The sequence below is a fragment of the Nothobranchius furzeri genome, chromosome 15, assembly GCF_043380555.1.
Source record: "Nothobranchius furzeri strain GRZ-AD chromosome 15, NfurGRZ-RIMD1, whole genome shotgun sequence".
In the NCBI taxonomy this organism is placed as follows: Eukaryota; Metazoa; Chordata; class Actinopteri; order Cyprinodontiformes; family Nothobranchiidae; genus Nothobranchius; species Nothobranchius furzeri.
The window spans coordinates 39,057,705-39,077,704 of record NC_091755.1 but is presented as its reverse complement, the minus strand read 5'-3'; the positions used below and the strand labels follow the sequence as shown (position 1 = coordinate 39,077,704).

General features: G+C 42.9%; 1 protein-coding gene across 1 annotated transcript in view; it reads left to right on the top strand.

Annotated features, from left to right (window-relative positions):
• Positions 1 to 20,000, top strand: part of vwa5b1 (von Willebrand factor A domain containing 5B1) — a 55,597-nt gene that overhangs the window by 10,969 nt on the left and 24,628 nt on the right. Inside the window, exons 6-13 of the mRNA XM_054745706.2 lie at positions 285 to 416; positions 3,574 to 3,698; positions 9,609 to 9,785; positions 10,732 to 10,842; positions 14,193 to 14,395; positions 15,637 to 15,751; positions 15,929 to 16,114; positions 17,534 to 17,735. Coding sequence (XP_054601681.1) covers positions 285 to 416; positions 3,574 to 3,698; positions 9,609 to 9,785; positions 10,732 to 10,842; positions 14,193 to 14,395; positions 15,637 to 15,751; positions 15,929 to 16,114; positions 17,534 to 17,735 — 1,251 coding nt within the window. The remainder of the gene's footprint in view (positions 1 to 284; positions 417 to 3,573; positions 3,699 to 9,608; positions 9,786 to 10,731; positions 10,843 to 14,192; positions 14,396 to 15,636; positions 15,752 to 15,928; positions 16,115 to 17,533; positions 17,736 to 20,000) is intronic.

The window sequence follows — 20,000 nt, the reverse complement described above, 5'->3', positions numbered from 1 at the left end:
TAAAGAAAAGCTGTCAGATGTTGAGAGGGTGGAGTTAGTGCCAACTAGAAGAAGTTCAGTTTTTTCAGTTTTTCAAATTCATGATGTAGGGATGGGATCATGTGAGGACATTTTGATCTGGAGGGTATGAGTGAAACTATCAGATCCAGTGCTGAAAGTGAAAACTGCTTACCACAAGCAGTTTCCCAGGGTGACTGAGATCCTTCTCCAGGTAACTGGTACAGACCAGGTGTGTTTATAGGGCTACTCCTCATTCTTTCTGCTGTGGATATTTCACTGTCTAGGTGTAGAGAGCCCTTCTCATGCCATCCGAGCTGATGCTGACCCCCTCGCCCGCTCTGCCACGAGCGTTGTCATCACACTAGCTGACAAGTACACCTACGACTGCCCTGTGGAAATCCTCATCTACCCCAGCGGTAGGTCCACAACTTTTCAGTCCAGTACAGCTCAGCCCAGTTAGCTGCTTATTCATTTCCAAGTAAAATATTCTGAAACCGGTTATGAGCTTACGTGGCCTATAATCAGCTTAGAGGAAAGATGAATTCCACTATTTGTGTGCTTGTGAGTGCACATTGTGGCTTTGCATCGTCTAGGATTTTCTTTCTGTTGTTCTTGGTTTTTATTCATTTCTGGTGATCGTCTCAATCCCTTACAGCTGTCTTGATCTGCAGACTGTGTGGGCTGGTTGTCTCCCTGTGGCAGGAGTGAAACCTGGTCATAGTGAGCCGATTGGCCTCTTAGTGTGAGCTTGTTCACAAGCAGACCTGCGGCCTGAGAGGAGCACCAATTCAACTCGCAGTGGGGCTGCAGATTCAGCCGCAATGTGAATGCTCAGTTAGAGCAGAGAGATGGAGGAGGCCGAACACACTGGACATAAAAAATAACCCTCTGGTTTTATCAGCAGCCTCATTTAGGCACCACTTTTGGCACTTTAGCACCTCACTTATGTCGGCTATATGCGGTTTTTCCACTTTCGTCAGCTCCTCCCCTAATTTTAGAACCAACCTGGTTCCAAGTGTACCATGCCACAATGGAAATGTGAGTTCAGATGATTGTCATATGAACAATCATGGATTATTTAGAGCATTTAAAGAGCAAGTCACCCACAAATCAACAATTTTTTTCTGATAAACTATATAAATGTGTGTCTAATCGTGCTGCAGACACGTGGAGTCAATGTTTTTGCATTTTAGTTAAAATTTAAATTTTCTGCCTAAAACTGTCAGTGTTGTGCTGTCGTCAGGTAAAAACTCTGCACTGCAGTTGAATTTAAATCTGCCACCGCTATTGGCTAAGAGGCATGCTATGATGTAAACTGGTACATTATGATGTCACAATGTCGTGAGTGTGTGTATTTGTTAGTGGCTCCACCCTCTCGGTCTGCTAGGCAACAACATTTGTTGCATTTTTCAAACATGAAGTGGGAGTGAAGTACGCTTCTTGTAAGGGGTGACTTGCTCTTTAAAGAACAATGATGTCAACACAAAAGCCAACACTGTGGTCCAATGAGGGGTTTTCATGCTAAGGTTCAATAGGAGTTAGATCTAGCGACTTTCAATGAAAAGGTGTTGCCAACAGACCGTCGCGCTACTTTTGGGAGTCTGGGGGTTGCCCTGCTATAACGACTCCACCCACTAGAGCTGTTTCGTATTTGTAATGGAAAACCACCCCGACCATGCGAAGCAGTCGAGACAAGCCGTGTCGTGAATGTGTTGTGGAAGGGGCTTTATCAATCAATCAATCAATCAATCAATCAATCAATCAATCAATCAATCAATCAATCAATCAATCAATCAATCAACCAATCAATCAACCAATCAAAGCTTTATTTATAAAGCGCCTTCCGCAACCCTGTCAGGAAGCCCAAAGCGCTGAACATGGTACAGTTGTAGGTAAATATATTGAAACTTTAGAGAGTTTAACATGTTCTGGCACAACTGAAATGAAATCCAAAACTCAAAGATGTTCATACAGAAACAAAAAGCAGTTCATGAGATCCAAAGTCAAGTGAATGCAGTCGATTCAGTTCATTCTCACAATAATTGTATTCAATTAATAATAATGGTCCAGTTTAGTAAGGTTTACCCATGATAAACGGATAAACAGATCACATTCAATATTCAAGTCCCCATTCTGAGCAAGTGTGGCATGAATGGTGGCAGTGGGAACAAAAACTAGTTTTGAACAGAAAGAAACTTTAAGCAGAATCAGACTCGGAGACACCATTCTGCTGGCGTCTGAGGGGACAAGAAAAGGGACAAAACCAGGAGGACAGGAGCAGCCAGAGGCAGCAAAGTGAATGACCGGAACCACAGTACATACAAACATGGAGAGTAGAGAGTAGGGCCAGCAGAGAGAGGAAATTTGGTCCTCCAGCAGCATAACTAAAGGGATGAGCAATGATATGTCTAGCTCACTCTAAGATTATTCAAAGAGGGATGTCCGAAGCCTCGTTTTACTGGGGTATCTGTAACAGGAAGTCGATTCTCACCAGAGGGGAGCATGAGAACTGAAAACTCCTTTTAGAAACTTTAGGAACTGAAGCTGCTGCCTGAGAGCCAAGCGCTCTGTTGGTAACGAAGATCTTTTAGGGGCGGCTTGTTCTTTCAGAGCTTCATAAATTAGATGTAAAATCTAATCCTGGTCTTACAGCCAGGCGGTGAAGTGATGCTGAAACTGCTGAAATCAGATCTCTCCGCTTAACTCTCGTCAGAAATCTGGAAGCATTCTGGATCAGATGGAAGTCTGGACAATAAGGACATTCGTGAGCAGAAATCATCTGGCCTGTTTTATTATGTCTAAAGCATAGATATTTTAGGTAAAACCACATTTATTATGAGAAGGTGATTGGCTGCAGCCTTCCATCTCTCCAGGACCTGTACGTCTCCAGAACTCGGGGGCGTGCAGGTCGGATAGCAGATGACCCTTCTCACCCGGGTCACAGACTTTTTGAGCCGCTTCCCTCAGGCAGGAGGTTACGGTCCATCCAGACCAGAACCTCTCGCCAAAAGAACAGCTTCTTTCCATCTGCCGTTAGACTTGTGAACAGCTTATAAACACACAACCATGCTCGTCTTCTGTACTTGACATAACGTCACGTTATCGGCCATATTACCATTACCTGCCATTTTTTATAGCAAAGTTTTATGCTAGTTTATTATATTTTATTCTACTTTATTCTATTTTTAATTATATTATTCATGTTATATGTAGCACGCTAGTACCGAAGCAAGTTCCTAGTTTGTGAATCGTTTGTTCACTGACAATGGCAATAAACCTTTTCTGATTCTGACTCTGATCATGACGGGAGAAAAATTCACGTCCTTTCTAGCTGAACTCAGAACATTCTTGATGAAAATTAAACTGGTTTAAAGGCCTTCTCTTTACGTTCTGAACATAGGAGGAAAATGTTGTATTTGTTTCTTCCTGAGTGCCTCACTGTGATCAAATTAATTGTACCTTCCTTCCACCATGGATATAGGAACGTGTTTGTGAGTGCAAATCACCCCGCGAGGCTTTTAGACCTACACGCACATTCTTGCTCTAAATTACTGTGCTCTGTTCTGTTTTGAGAGCCCCATGTGCCCCACGTGCTAGTTGAGAATGGAGACATGACGCAGGAGGAGTATGACGAGTATCTTCACAGTCGGACTGATTTCATCAAAGCCACCAAGAAGGACTCCAGCAATCAGAGGAAAGTGAGTGCATCAGCTGCATGTGCTGGATAACAGTCTCATTTTCTTTTCAGAAAGGGCAGCCCAAACACTTTCTATAAGCTGCATAAAGCTGACGTCATTGCATGCTTTGACGTCATTGCATGCTTTATTTAATAAAACATTAGTTTACCTGTAGTATTCTTGGGAGTCTGTTCATAATACGTCCTCAAATTAAAGCAGAAATCCAGTTTTTCTCAGAGGGTAGAAAAATTTATATCCCTACTTTGGTGTTAATGGCTGGAAGCAACGCCTCTCCTTCGTGAACATGCACCCCTACATCTATATCTATCTATCTATCTATCTATATATATATATATATACAGGTGCTGGCCAGTAAATTAGAATATCATCAAAAGGTTGAAAATATTTCAGTAATTCCATTCAAAACGTGAAACTTGTACATTATATTCATGCAATGCACACAGACCAATGTATTTCCGATGTTTATTACGTTTAATTTTGATATTTATAGGTGACAACCAATGAAAACATCAAATCTGGTATCTCAGAAAATTAGAATATTCTAAAGGCCAATGAAAAAATGTTTGTTTCTCTAATGTTGGCCAACTGAAAAGAATGAACATGAAAAGAATGTGCATGTATAGCACTCAATACTTAGTCGGGGCTCCTTTTGCCTCAATAACTGCAGTAATGCGGCGTGGCATGGACTCGATCAGTCTGTGGCACTGCTCAGGTGTTATGAGAGCCCAGGTTGCTCTGATAGTCGTCTTCAGCTCCTCTGCATTGTTGGGTCTAGCGTATTGCATCCTCCGCTTCACAATACCCCATAGATTTTCTATGGGGTTAAGGTCAGGCGAGTTTGCTGGCCAATCAAGGACAGGGATACCATGGTCCTTGAACCAGGTGCTGGTGGTTTTGGCACTGTGTGCAGGTGCCAAGTCCTGTTGAAAGGTGAAGACTGCATCCCCATAAAGTTGGTCAGCAGCAGGAAGCATGAAGTGCTCTAAAACTTCCTGGTAGACGGCTGCATTGACCCTGGACCTCAGGAAACAGAGTGGGCCAACACCGGCAGATGACATGGCACCCCACACCATCACTGACGGTGGAAACTTTACACTGGACCTCATGCAACGTGGATTCTGTGCTTCTCCGCTCTTCCTCCAGACTCTGGGTCCTTGATTTCCAAAGGAAATGCAGAACTTGCTTTCATCAGAAAACATAACTTTGGACCACTCAGCATCAGTCCAGTCCTTTTTGTCCTTGGCCCAGGCGAGATGCTTCTTGCGCTGTTTCATGTTCAAGAGTGGCTTGACACACGGAATGCGACACCTGAATCCCATGTCTTTCATGAGTCTCCTCGTGGTGGTTCTTGAAGCGCTGACTCCAGCTGCAGTCCACTCTTTGTGGATCTCCCCCACATTTTTGAATGGGTTTGTCGTCACAATTCTCTGCAGGGTGCGGTTATCCCTAGAGCTTGTACACTTTTTTCTACCACATTTTTTCCGTCCCTTCGCCTGTCTGTTAATGTGCTTGGACACAGAGCTCTGCGAACAGCCAGCTTCTTTAGCAATCACCTTTTGTGTCTTGCCCTCCTTGTGCAAGGTGTCAATGATTGTCTTTTGGACAGCTGTTAAGTCAGAAGTCTTCCCCATGATTGTGGTGCCTTCAAAACAAGACTGAGGGACCTTTTAAAGGCCTTTGCAGGTGTTTTGAGTAAATCAGCTGATTAGAGTGGCAGCAGGTGTCTTCTATATTCAGCCTTTTCAGAATATTCTAATTTTTTGAGATACCAAATTTGGAGTTTTCATTAGTTGTCACTTATGAATATCAAATTTAAATGTAATGAACATTGGAAATACATTGGTCTGTGTGCATTGCATGAATATAATGTACAAGTTTCACGTTTTGAATGGAATTACTGAAATATTTTCAACCTTTTGATGATATTCTAATTTACTGGCCAGCACCTGTATATATATATATATATATATATATATATATATATATATATATATATATATATATATATATAGATAGATAGATATATATAACCGACTGATCCATAAGAAATGTCAGTAACTCTGCATCTGTCTATGTCTGCAAATGTGCACTCTGTGTGATTGACATCTATGTAAGCGGACGTCTAATGCTATTGCTGAGCTGTGCTCAGTTCTAATTGCATGGGGCTCTAAGGGACCGGGGCGGGCTTAGCAAAAATGTTAAGCGATGCCTACGTTATATCACAGTAGGATAAGACTATCAGTTTTATAGATTTATAAAAATCATACATTGTTCCTGAAAGGGGGAAACTCCAGATTGCTGCTTTAACCACCTAATAGATCCCGAACGCAGCCACAGCTGCAGCTCACCGCTCCCCATGAGGCTGGGTCAAATGCAGAGATGAATTTCATCAGTGTGTGATAATGACTAACGGGACTTTGATGTAGTTTATAAATACAGTACAATTTGGAAAAAGGCAGAAATGTCCACTTTTCTTACCACTAGTCTTGATTGTAAGGAGGCTTCAAGATGCAAAACACATAAAATGAAAACTCAAATTATGACACAACAGAAAAATAGCACACACACACACACACACACACACACACACACACACAGAGAGAGAGAGAGAGAGAGAGAGAGAGAGAGAGAGAGAGAGAGAGAGAGAGAGAGAGAGAGAGAGAGAGAGAGAGAGAGAGAGAGAGAGAGAGAGAGAGAGAGAGAGAGAGAGAGAGAGAGAGAGAGAGAGAGAGAGAGAGAGAGAGAGAGAGAGAGAGAGAGAGAGAGAGAGAGAGAGAGAGAGAGAGAGAGAGAGAGAGAGAGAGAGAGAGAGAGAGAGAGAGAGAGAGAGAGAGAGAGAGAGAGAGAGAGAGAGAGAGAGAGAGAGAGAGAGAGAGAGAGAGAGAGAGAGAGAGAGAGAGAGAGAGAGAGAGAGAACCATTAAAACTGGTTTCTATGGAAACACTCAAAAAGCAAACGACATCCTGCCTGGACTTTTTCAGCACACTTACAATAATTGATGTGCTTTGTCGACCTGATCCCTCACCTGTTTAGTGCTTTTTTAAAATTGTCTACCGTATTCACAAAGGTCCCTTAAAACAAGACAAGGTTGGGTAACATCTTACAATAAGGGTCCCTTTATTGACATTACTTATTGCATTATTGAGCATTAATAAACTATTAACTAAAGTATTAACAATTGCTTAACCATATTAGGTAATGCATTACTAAACAGACCCCCTGAGCCCTTTGTCCTAACCTTGAGGACACGTAATAGTTAACAACAATAGTAATGTTAACAAAGGGACCCTTTGTTTATTAATGCTTAATAATGCACTAAGTAACATTGACACATTTACTGCCACTGACGATTAAAGTCATCATTTTAAATCCAACCGCTCGCTGCCATTGATGACTAAAGTCGTCAATTGCAATTTTTTATTGGGCGAAGTCGGAGCGAGCCCCCGTACCGTGAGAACTATAAAGCTGATCTTCATCCACGTATGTCACACGTCACATGATCAGGAAGCAGAAAATCCACGAAGTAGGAGATAGTTTTGGGCCACTGCTGTGAAAAAAGTGATGCGCAAACGAGAAAAGCTTCTGCCGCTCACAATTTGGATTATGAAAGAACGGAGCTGAAGCAAAAGCATCTGTACCCTCTGAGAGCCGGATAAGAAGGGGAGTTAAAAGAATAGTGTGGCCTACTGTGTCAAAGGCAGCGCTTAGATCCAGCTGAACCAACACCGTTACCCTTCGGGCATCATAACTTACTCTAAAATCATTTAGGATCTTCAGAAGAGCCATCTCCGTGCTGTGGTTCACCCTAAAACCAGACTGAAATTTCTCTTGGACATTATGAGTATTGACAAACTCACTAAGTTGAATAAAAACAAGTTTTTCTAGAATTTTGCTTTGTTAAGTTGTTTAAATCGTTAAAATCTAAATTGCTCTTCTTCAACAGGGGTCTCACCACCGCCCCTTTAAAGGCGGCAGGAAAGACCCCCGTCTGAAGGGAGCAATTCATCAGGGTTAAAATCTCATCTCTAAAAGAATCATAGAATTGTTTAAAATATCTAGTGGGAACAGGGTCCAAGACACAAGTGGTGGGCCTCACTGAGGAGAAAACTTTATCAAGACTCTCAGCTCCGACGAGAACAAAACTGTCCAGTGTTTCCTCAGGTAGACACACACTCTCAAATTTATCACCAACCATACTGCTTTTGGAGGATAAAATATTACATCTGATGGTGTCTACCTTCCCTCTGAAGTGGGCTGCATACTCCTCACAGAGAGCATCTGAGGGGATTTTCTGAAGAAAGTTAGAGTTGGGATTAAAATATTACCAAAGCAAAGAGAATTTAATGATTATTTTTGTGTTCTGAGAATATTTTGGAAAAATAATCATTTCTGGAATTTCGAACTGCTTTATTATAGGATTTCAGTAGTTCTGTGTATATCTGCTCATTAATTGTGTTTTTATTTTTCCTCCATCTCCTCTCTGCCACCCTGCAATTTCTCTTCAGCTGTTTTAGGTTTTCATTTCTCCACGGTGTTGTAAGTTTTGACTGCAGTTTTTGGATTTTGAATGGAGAAAGCAAGTCAAGAGCAGCTTTAAGTCCGCTGTTAAAATCATCGACGATAAAATCACAGGAGGCTGATAAATTATTAGGAGGGATCTTTCTACAAACTTCCATAAAACCAGCAGCCACTTCAGGGGTTAGATGGCGTTTCATTACAGTTCTGACAGAGGTTTCCCGCTGAGTAAAACTGGTGATGTTAAAAAAACACACAATAATGGTCAGACTCAGCTAGGTCTACAACAGAGCACACACCGGTGGACAGGCCATACGTGATGATCAAGTCCAGGGTGTGTCCTTTGTTGTGAGTTGGCTGCATGACATGTTGAGTAAACTCCGTAAAATTTAAGATGTTTAAAAAATCCAAGGCTAGAGGATCTAAAAGGTTATCCATGTGTAGATTAAAATCACCCGCTAAAATAATCCTATCAAAGGAGTTGAGTAAAATAGATAAAAACTTGAATAAATAAATTCTTGAATAAAAAGTCCAGTCTGCCTATAAACGGTGACACATAAAATCTGAGGCATACTAAAAACAGCTGCATTGTACTCAAAAGTGGTAAAATTGTCAAATAAAACAGATTTTGCAGCAAGTAAAGAAGAAGATATAAAAGCAGTTCCGCCTCCCTTTTTTCCATTCCTAATTGAACAAATAAAATAGAAGTTTGGTGGGGAGGCCTCTGTAAGAACAACAGGAGCATCTGAACTCAACCATGTTTCAGTTAAAATTAAACATTGAAGATTGTTGTCTAAAATCAGGTCATTTATAACAAAAATTTTGAAGCTTAATAATGCACCAAGTAACATTAATAAAGATATCCTTTGTTTATTAATGCTTAATAAGCACTAAGTAATGTTAATGATAAATGATAAATGACCCGCACTTGTATAGCGCCTTTAAGACTAAGGACTCCAAAGCGCTTTGCACTACAGTGTATCATTCATCCATTCACACACACACACACACACACACACACACACACACACACACACACACACACACACACACACACACACACACACACACACACACACACACACACACACACACTGATGGGGATGAGCTACGATGGAGCCACAGCTGCCCTGGGGCGCACTGACAGAGGCGAGGCTGCCGAGCACAGGCACCACCGGTCCCTCCGACCACCACCAGCAGGCAAGGTGAGCTAAGTGTCTTGCCCAAGGACACAACAGCAGCATTCACTGTTCGGAGCCGAGATCGAACCTGCAACCTTCCGATTACTGGACAACCCGCTCAACCTGTTGAGCTACTGCTGAATGAAGGGACCCTTACTGTAATGTGTTGCCCGTGGCTGCATTAATGATCTTATGGAGGGAAATGTGATTACAGGTAGAGATTATCCACAGACGGCTGCATAAGGACATCCTCCACAACCCTGTGGTCATGTTGAACTTTTGTCCCGATCTCAAATCCGTCTGCTCAGACCTGAGAAAAATTCACGGGGAATTCATCTTCCTCATTGACCGAAGTGGCAGCATGAGCGGAGTCAATATCCATCGTGTGAAGGTACCTTTATCTCAGACTCTTGCCACTGATCTGAAAAACGTTATTACAGACGTCTTCTACTGTTTCTCTTCAGATCTGTGAGGGGATACTACTTTCTTTAAAGCAATGTAGTTTCAAAATCATGATAAAAACAGACGATATTTGTACCACCGTGGTTGGTTGTTGTTCAAGCCCAACCCTAACCTCAGGAGCATCAGAAATTCTGTATTTCCTCTAATGAGTGCCATGGCTAATGGATAAAAGACCATGTGCCATTTGATACCTTAGAATAGCTGTTTGGGCTGAAAGCCACAGTCTGCTTTGTGGATCTGGTCGAATTGGTCAGCGAAAGACAAGTGCACACGATATTGATCAGATGAATTATTTACAATTCACCAAACCTCTTTCGGTTGCTAGGTTTTGGATGGTCTTTGAGGTTTCACGTGAACTTTAATCAATACCTAGAGCGTAGACTGAAGGATTTCAGAGGTTTCATATGTTTTTTGGTTGCCTGTACACGATTCTTGAAAATAATACCAGCCGGTGTTGTTCTGACAGCCACACTCCAGCTCTTTATTGGAAGTGTTTCTTACCACAGCATGTGGGCTTAAGGCCAGGCTGAGCGTGAGAGGGCTATAATGACTATTTACCTCAGGTTTTGCAAGAAATCTTGCAATAAAATCAGAGTATTCCTCCTGGACTAGATTTTTTATGTTTTCTAATACACCTGAACAGAGACTGTATTCTAAATAGCCGGGTTGATGCAGTCCTGGTGCTGCTCACCTGAGTGGAAGTGGAGATGAGTGGTGTGATTTAGGCAGCGGCCCCTGTGTAGCTGAAGAGGCAGTGATTGGTGAAACTGATCGTGTGTACTGCCACTCTCTTCTCCCACAGCGAAATATCCAGGTTAGTAATGATAGTTGTTGCTCTGGAGCTAAACCTGCTGTCGTCTTTTTTTCTTCTTCAGGATGCCATGGTGGTCATTCTCAAGAGCCTGGTGCCTGGCTGCCTTTTCAACATTGTTGGCTTTGGGTCCACGTTCAAATCTCTCTTCACAAGCAGTCAGAACTACGAGGAGGTAAAGCTCCTTTATGCCTCCCATAAGAACGGTAAAAGGAAAATTCTACATTGAGGATAATTGATGTCTAGTGCTGGTTTTGGCATTAGTGGCCTTCCTATGCCCCACCTTCCCTAAGCAACTCACCCTAAAGCCTAATTTATACTTCTCCGTCAGCTCCACGAGGGAGACGTTTTGCCCTCAGACTTCTCCGTCTCCTGGGGAGTGCTGCAAAGCAATTCCCCGCCAGGACAACAGAGGGCGTAGCGCCGTGCTGTGGTATCCTGTATCCTGTCATGTATCCATTCCAAGATAGTTTTGATATTTTGTGGGGATTTTTGTATTTAAGAGACTTTTTAACACGACTAAATTTGTCCCTCGTTCTCCTCCACCTCTTCATGTGCTCGCCATATCTAAACCCACGTTTCTCGTCATTTCCGTCCACGACTAAAATGTTTGCTGCGTATCTTTTCACTCCTCCAGTCACGGGGGAATAAAACATTCATATTTTTAGAGTTTTTCTGCAAGGTACTCTTGAAGCTGCTCCATGTCTGCTGCTAGATATCCTCGGCTCTACGGTATTTTTGTTTTTGATGGTGCAACAGCGGCGTCCTGACCAATCACTAGCTTGCATTCTCGGTCTCGACAGATGGATGTTTAGAAAAGAGAGCTCGACTCTGTCCGTCCTTGCGAGCCTGCTGGAGAGCCCTCGCAAGGACAGATAATGGCGTTGCATGCGTCTGTCCCGACGCAGACGGAGAAGTATGAATCAGGCTTAAAGCCTGGTTTATGCTTCTTCGTCAGCTCCGCAAGGGACAGACACGCACGGATTGACGGAAGCGTTTTGCTCTCATACTTCTCCGTCTCCTGGAGAGTGTTTCAAAGCAATTCCCCGGCAGGACAACAGAGGGCGTAGCGCTGTTCTGTGGTATCCTGTCATGTATTGGTCCAAGATAGTGTGTTTATATTGTGTTTTTTTGTGTATATAAGAAACTTTTAACACGGACATATTTGTCTCTCATTCTCCCACCTCTTCATGCGCTCCCCACCTCTAAACCCACATTTCCTGTCATTTCCGTCCACAAATAAAACGTTTGCTGCGCATCTTTTCACTCCTCCAGTCACGGGAGAATTAAACGTTCATATTTTTAGTTTTTTCGCGAGGTATTCTTCAAACTTCTCCGTGTCTGCCGCTAGTTATCCTCAGCTCTCTTTGCAATGGCGGCGCTGTAAACAACAGCGGCATCCTGACCAATCACAAGCTTGCATGATCCATCTCGTTCAACGGATGTTTAAGAAAGTGGGCTCGACTCCGTACGTACTTGCGTGCCTGCCGGAGCCCTACGCAAGGACGGATAATGGTGTTGCGTGTCTCCGCACTGACGCAAACGGAGAAGCATAAATCAGGCTTAACTCTTGACACACAATGATGTAATAAAGGAGTTGAAGTCACAAGAATTGCATCCCCTATTGACTGCCTACAGTACACATTTTAAGTCCCGCCCTCTTGATGGTAAATGGCCTGTATTTATTTAGCTCCTTCCCAACCATTTGATGCAGAATGGTCACTAAAGTGGACAGGTACTCAAAATTGTTATTTATTTATTTTTGCTATTAAGCACAGCTGTTGAAGACTATTGCATTTGAGCCCTTCCATTTGGACCTCAGTAAGTCAAGCCAACATATTTCATGTTCAGATTGCACGCTGTCCACTGAGGTGGGCGTGTAATAAAGTATTTGTGAATGAAATGTTACAAGAGATATTTGTTGAAATTAGTTTCTTTCACACCTAAAAATGAATGGTAAAAATTGTAAAAAAAAAAAAACATGGTTGAAGATTTCATAATTAATGCATCAAAGGGTAATGGTTCTAGGGTTAGGGTTAGGGATGAATGACTGGTTAGTTGCATTTTATTTGTAAAAAAGTTTGATCATGAGAGATTTATGAATGTGTTTTTCAAAAATAACTTTGATATTTATCACTGTAGTACTGGTTGTCATAGTAACACCATACAAAGACTAATATTATCAGACCATTAGGGGTAAAAATAAACAACCTTTATCATGTTTAACTTGGTACGTTTCCATTTTTGTCACAATCTTTGATTTGCCCCTTCTTGTAATTTTCAAATAACTCATTAACAACCCCCCACGGTGCTTTGCAACTAACCAGTCATTCATCCATTCACACACACATTCACACTGGTGATGATGAGCTACATTGTAGCCATAGCTGCCCTGGGGCACACTGACAGAGGAGAGTCTGCCGTACACAGGTGCCACCGGTCCCTCCGACCACCACCAGCAGGCAGGGAGGGTGAGGTGTCTCGCCCAAGGACACAAAGACTGTGACAGACTGACCAGGAAGCAAACCTGGCTGCAATCCTCCTGTTAATGAGCGGATATTCAACTCTTCTGCCACCGTTGGGAAGTCAGTAGTGAAACCACAAGACCCGACTCAGAATAATCTGGAATTTTACACATTGATGGACTAATTTCACTAATCTGAAGCGTTTCCTTGCTCTTTAAGCTGATTTTAATTTGCATCTGATTTTACATGAAGTACATTAGCTGGATTTGAGTCCAGATGTTGAATTGCAACATAAACAAGTGACATCAGGCCACACTTAAACAAGTCTGCTGTGATCCCTGGCCAAACAAAGACAGTGGCCTGGGCTCCAAGTAGTTAAATATCTGCAAGCTAATTGGACTGCACCACCAGTTCCTGCTGGAGAGGGGAAAAGTACTGTATGTTTGAGTAAAATTGGCTTTTGTTCTGTTGATTAGGTTGTATTTAAATAAAGTAAATATCAGTTTCTTCTTTGATGTTTTGCTTATCAAACAGCTGGACTGCACTATGATTGTGTTTATTGTGAGTTTTGTATTGTTTAAGTTACCCCTATTGTTTCTATTGGTTTGATCAGCCGTTACATATACCTCTGTGTGTCAGTTCTTGAGGTCAGTTATGTTTGTTTGTGCAGCCAGTTGCTTTGCTCACATTTCTGCCTGAGTTTAGTTCTGTTATCTTGACCTCTTTTATGAGCTCAGCATTTATCTTTATTAAATGAAGTTTTTTGGGGTTAATAATCAAAAAGATAAAAAATAAAAACCCTATTTTTTAAACTATTCCTGTGACTCCTCATGCTTCACTACTCGGTCCCTCACAAAGGCATTCATTCTTACTAGAGACCACTGCAAATGTATAAAATATATGAGTAAAGTTGATATTTAAATGTATTAAATGAAATGAAAATGAAGCAAATTTTTCAAACATGCAAACATTTTCATGACTTAATATGGATTTTTTTAAGTTTGGTATTGAAATATTATCCATTCTGCTACAAACCTGACTGCTGATCCCTGTGCTCCAGGAGGCTGTGGCCCAAGCTTGTGATTACATCAGGAGAATCAGAGCAGACATGGGGGGCACCAACATCTTGGCACCGCTCACCTGGATTCTCAGGCAGCCGATGATCAGCGGACACCCCAGACTGCTGTTTCTCCTGACGGACGGCGCCGTCAGCAACACAGGCAAAGTTATCGAGCTGGTCCGAAGCCATGCACGCTATGTCAGGCAAGCATCACTGTCAGCACACACACTCTCATAAGAGCTGGATCAATCAGGTACACTGTTAGGGCTACGGGCGATAATAACAGCTTTTGCTTTCAAAGCTCCTCTAAATACGTCGACCCACTTGATGCTAAATGTGATCCATATTTTACGTTTAGGGGCTTTAGAAATCTTGATTAAAAGTGTGACCTCATTGATCTACTAAATCCCCCAACTAGACAAAGAAATGGTCCATTCACAACATGAATCGCTGCTTCACCTGCTCATCGGGTGAGTTAAAACACCTGGATGTGGATTTGTATTCTGCTCAGAATGAAATGCGGGAACACGCAGCTTGTTGTGCCTGTCGTAAATATAACAAACATGTCACTGAGGCAACATTTGTGCAGCCATTCCAGATAGCTAAACAAGCACCAACAAAGCTGTTTCAAGGATATAAGGAAAGCAGCATGTGAACGCCAGCTGTCAGCTCACAGGGAGCGCTGGAGGCATAGCAGCATTCTGGGAAATAACTTTGTTTTTCTGCTTGGATCTAAGCCTCACGCTGTGAAATCTCCAGTCTGGAGTCGCAACGGAGATAATTGAGTTTTGTCTTCCCCCTTTTAATGGATGACTGCCCTCTGATAATTGCATTAGGTGCAGAGAGGTTGGCCAAATCATCAGCACTTCCTGGGTCATTATCACACTATGCTTACAAATCAGCGGAGCCAGTTAGAGACTACATTGAAGAAGGACCAATCGCCCTTTAGGAAGCTTGTGATAGGATTTTAACGCCACAGAAGGTGACATTTCCCTCTGATCTGCTCACATTTTTTACATCATTAAAAATGCAAAAAGATGAGTGGTGAGATATAATTAACCACCTCATTTCCCCTTGAAAATCAGAATTCGTGGCTCCAGCATCATCCGCTGGCATAGGCGTCATTTTAACCGGGGATGCCGGGGACATGTCCCCGGCAAAATGTGTGATTGGCAGCTGTGTCCCCCCCACTTTCAAAAAAGCCTGACTTTATTGTCCCCAGCAATTTTTAAACCCCACTCAAGTGTATGGTTATTGTCCCCAGCAATTCTGAAAACAAACTGACGCCCTTGTCCGCTGAAGTCTTTCTGAAAACATTCCCAAGCCGTACGCAGCATCTTCTAATTTCTCTGCGAAATGTGTGCACATTCATTGGAGACATCTGTTACCTTGCTCATAAGTCTGTCGATCTGTCCGTAAAGCTGCTGTGTTTAATGTCTGGCAGATGTTTTACGTTCGGCATAGGCCAGAATGCATGCAAGAGGCTGGTGCAGGGCCTGGCGACAGTTTCCAAAGGAACAGCAGAGTTTCTGGCGGACGGAGAGAGGCTGCAGCCCAAGGTACTTGAGTGTCGCTCATAATGACAGCCAGTTATTCTGAGGGTTGCTGGAGAGCTATTACAGAGCTATTTGAAAACAGACTGCTACCGAAACCAATCAGGAAATCATGTCTAAAAGACACCATTCCCTTTACAAGTGGTTACAGAGAACCTGTGGTTTTCTACTTTTACTCGACAGATGATAAGGTCGCTAAAGAAGACCATGTCTCCGGTTCTCAGTGACATTTCCATCGAGTGGCTCTTCCCAGAAACCAAAGAGGTGCTGCTGTCTCCAGTTGGCAACACCTTCCTTTTCCCAGGGGACAGCCTCATTGGCTACAGCGTGGTGTGTGACACCACCCGTTACCACGACAACCCCAAATCAGTAAGACACCTATTGAAAAGGAACCATTGATGAAGATAGAGTGATCATATTGGCTACCCATATTGTATTGCCTAAATGATCAACGGTATTGTCCAAGGTGCAAACACAACATGGTGTAGGAAAGTGACGAAATGCGGTTGTCAAGAACAATAATTGATGAGCTGGACAAGAATGAAATATTATGAAGGTATATTATTGAAATGATGATGATACATGGTTTAAAGAAGTGATAAATAGATCAGAAATTGCAATAAGCTTTTTAAATTTCATTAGAAATGATTTTGTATTAAAAAAATAACTTGAATTTACTGGCTGGTAAATATTCAGTTTACAGATCAATCGCTGGATCCATCGATGGATCCATCCATCCATCGATCGATCCATCGATCGATCCATCGATCGATCCATCGATCCATCCATCCATCCATCCATCCATCCATTCATTCATTTTCATCTGCTTATACGGGGTCGGGTCATAGGGGCAGCAACCTAAGCCGAGACACCCAGAATTCCCTCGCCCCAGCCACTTGGGCCAGCTCCTCCAGGGGGAATCCCAAGGGGTTCCCTGTCCAGCCGAGAGACATAGTTCCTCCAACATGTCCTGGGTCTTCCTTCAGGTCTTCTCCTGGTTGGACGTACCCAGAAAACTTCAACAGGGAGGCGTGCAAGAGGCATCCTAACGAAATTTCGAGCCACCTCAACTGGCTCCCCTCGATGTGGAGGGGTGGCAGATCTACTCCAAGCCCCTCCTGGATGACCGAGCTTCTCACCCTATCTCTAATGGAGAGCCCAGCCACCCTGCGGAGAAAACTGACCTTGTTCGCTTGTATCTGGGATCTCATTCTTTTGGTGACTGCCCAAAGCTCGTGACCATAGATGAGGGTAGCAGCGCGGATCAACCGGTACAACACCCACATCACTGCAGATGCAGCACCAATCTCGTGCTCCATCTTTTCCACGCTCAAGAACAAGACCCCGTCACCCTTAAACTCATCCCTGACCTGGAGAAGGCTTTCTACCCTTTTCTGATTCCAGTTCACAGATTTGACTGTTTTTACAAAGTTTTTTGATAAACTAAAGACATTTTCTAAATAAATCATCTATGAGGACAATTTCAAGGCCACTAATGGCTCTTTTCTTTCTGTTTCTTAAAGGACATGAGCTATCATCATTTGAACATTTAACTGAAAAGTGGATGAGAATGGGATGACACTGAACAGAGGACGAATATTAAAACTGCCTTAAAGTCAGGAAGTTTACACCATATTCTGCACTTTGGGTTCTGATTGTAATTTTGAAGTACCTTTATCTGTGATCGGAATTTTTTTTAATTCTGAAAGTTGAAACTGAATGTTTCCAGGAAGGACTAATAAAAATCCACCTCAACGTTAGGATGAGTCACCCTCTAACTCTTGACAGGACAAGAGGAGGCGATACAGCATGATGCGCTCCGTTGAGTCAGCCAGCTCGGTGTTTTACCACTCTCAGGAAGAGGAGCAGGGAAAGATGGGTGTCGACAGCCAGGGGTCCCATAGAGAAACCACCTCTGGCATGCTGAATGATTCCTACCAGGACTCTGCGACAGACAGTGGGTTCGCCATCACAGAGCAAGACATCATGGGTAAGATCGGTCTCTGCACATGGACAAGAAGCATTTCATTTTGGTAAGATCCGTAAGATGTGTGCTCTCTTAAATGCCGTTTACTTCAGTTTGTTTGTTGATCAGCTGCTCTTCTTCTGGGTGGAGACATTAACTTTGGCTTTAGTGTTGATGTGCATAAGCTGGTTTTTCAGATGCTGGGGGTTGTCAATCATTGTAGCAACGCGCACTGTGTCAGAAAACTTGTCTCTTTTCTCTCCTCCCTTGGGCTGACTTGGTGCTCTTTGAACGCTTCACGGCGGTAAAGATCATTTGCAGAAAATGCATCCCCTTGTGCAAAATGGGGCCCCCTTGGATTGAGGGGCCCCATGCACAGTGCATGTTATGCATGTAGGCGCTGACTTTTGCCCTTCCAATCCCCCAAGAACTGATCACTTCAGCACCACTGCCTAACAGCTTTGGCGTGTTGAAATTATCCAGAAATTAAACAATACTAGAAAATAATTCCTCATAGAATAAAACCAAAGTTAAACCCTGTATCGTAAATGACGCTCAGCTGCTTCTAGATCCAGTTTCAGGTTAGAATTAGCTAAGTTAATCAAGTTATATCCAGGTACGCGTTCCATTGTCATTAGATGGGAAGGACATATTGAACTGAGTTGACTTCAGTTGTAGACAAAGATCCATTCATCACTTTCTGGAGGTCTTGTTAAAATCCATCCTGCGGTTTACGAGAAGTTTTGCTAAAACTAAAAACAAATAAACAAACAAACAAACCCATTATCACCTAATTTCACTTTAACTAATTTGGCGCTGCATAAGTAAATTGAATTGTTAGAGTGTAAATCAGACTGAGTTTAGATTCACCTAAAACTTGACTGTTGCATTCTCCCATGATGCATTAGTAGCAACACTAATTTCGTCCTTTGTTGTTTTCAGTGCTGTTTGTGGAGCTGATCTGAATTTCTTTGTCTAGAGCTACACCTGAATGTTCAGAAAAGCAGAGAATAGAGATGTTTACAACTAGACGTAAAAGCTACTTAAAGGTATAACGGAGGGTCGTTTTCTTCCGGGTGGATCATCGGAACTATTGGTCCGCATAACTGTAAATACATCTGGTGAAGCTTTCACACAAGGCCGTCGTTTTACACGATCGTTCCTGAGGTAGGCTAGTTTTCACTTACTGCGCATGTGCATTCTGTTTATGTGTAGAGCGCTATGCCTTCATTCCTCGCCGTTCTCAGGTTGGGCACCTATGTGGCTGGTTTTTTGCTCGACAAGTAAGCGTAAGTTTGGCATGCTATCTGGAGTAACTCATTTCAGATTACTGCTAGAAGAGCTGCAAGGCTGGCAGTTACCTGCACAGTGCCATGATGTGGTGTGGGTGGCGGCGGACCATGTGTGGTGGAGCTGACCAGGAGGCAGGAATAACGGATAACATAAAAATGGATTTAATGGCAGGATACGGCAGGAAACAACAAGACACAACACAACAATGATCCGACCATGACACATACAAGACGGGAGGTATAAATACACAGGGAAACAATCAGAAACACATGGGCAGGTTAACAAGGGGCAGGTGAGACCAATAAAAACTAATCAGGGGCAGGAGTCAGAGGGAGGTAGGAGTAGATCGTAACACACAGAGTGTGCATGAGGATAAAGTGGAGAGGGCGGTTCTTTCCTGAAATTCAGAAACCTATATGATAGGAGGTTCTGTGTGAGATTGAGGGAAGCTCTCTCTTCTTGGGAGGCTCTGTGCTGGGGGTTCCGCAGGGCTCAATTCTCAGACCACTGCTTTTAGCAATGTATTTGTTGCCGTTGGGGTCCATTTTCCGCAGACATGGCATTAAGTTCCACTTATACGCTGATGACTGCCAGATCTATTCTCCACTGTCTCTGGGGAACAGAGCTTCTTTTTTAAACCTTGAGACCTGTGTAAATGAGGTAAAGACATGGCTTGGAGCTAATTTCCTGTACGCTATATGAATGTAAAATGGAATTTATCATGTTTCACCCAAGTCGCAGCTCACATTTAGGTTCTACTGTTGATCTGTGCACTTTTTCATCCCTCCAGAAGCCAGTTGTCACTATCCTGGGGGTGAGACTTGATTCTGCTCTTAGATTGGACTCTCATGTCAACTCAGTAGTTCGGTCTTGCTTTTTTTAGCTACGTCGCCTTACTAAACTCAAGCCTATTATTTCCAGAATTCACTTGGAGCGTGTACTCCATGTGTTTGTGATCTCTAGGCTTGACTATTGTAACTCCCTCTATGCTGGGTT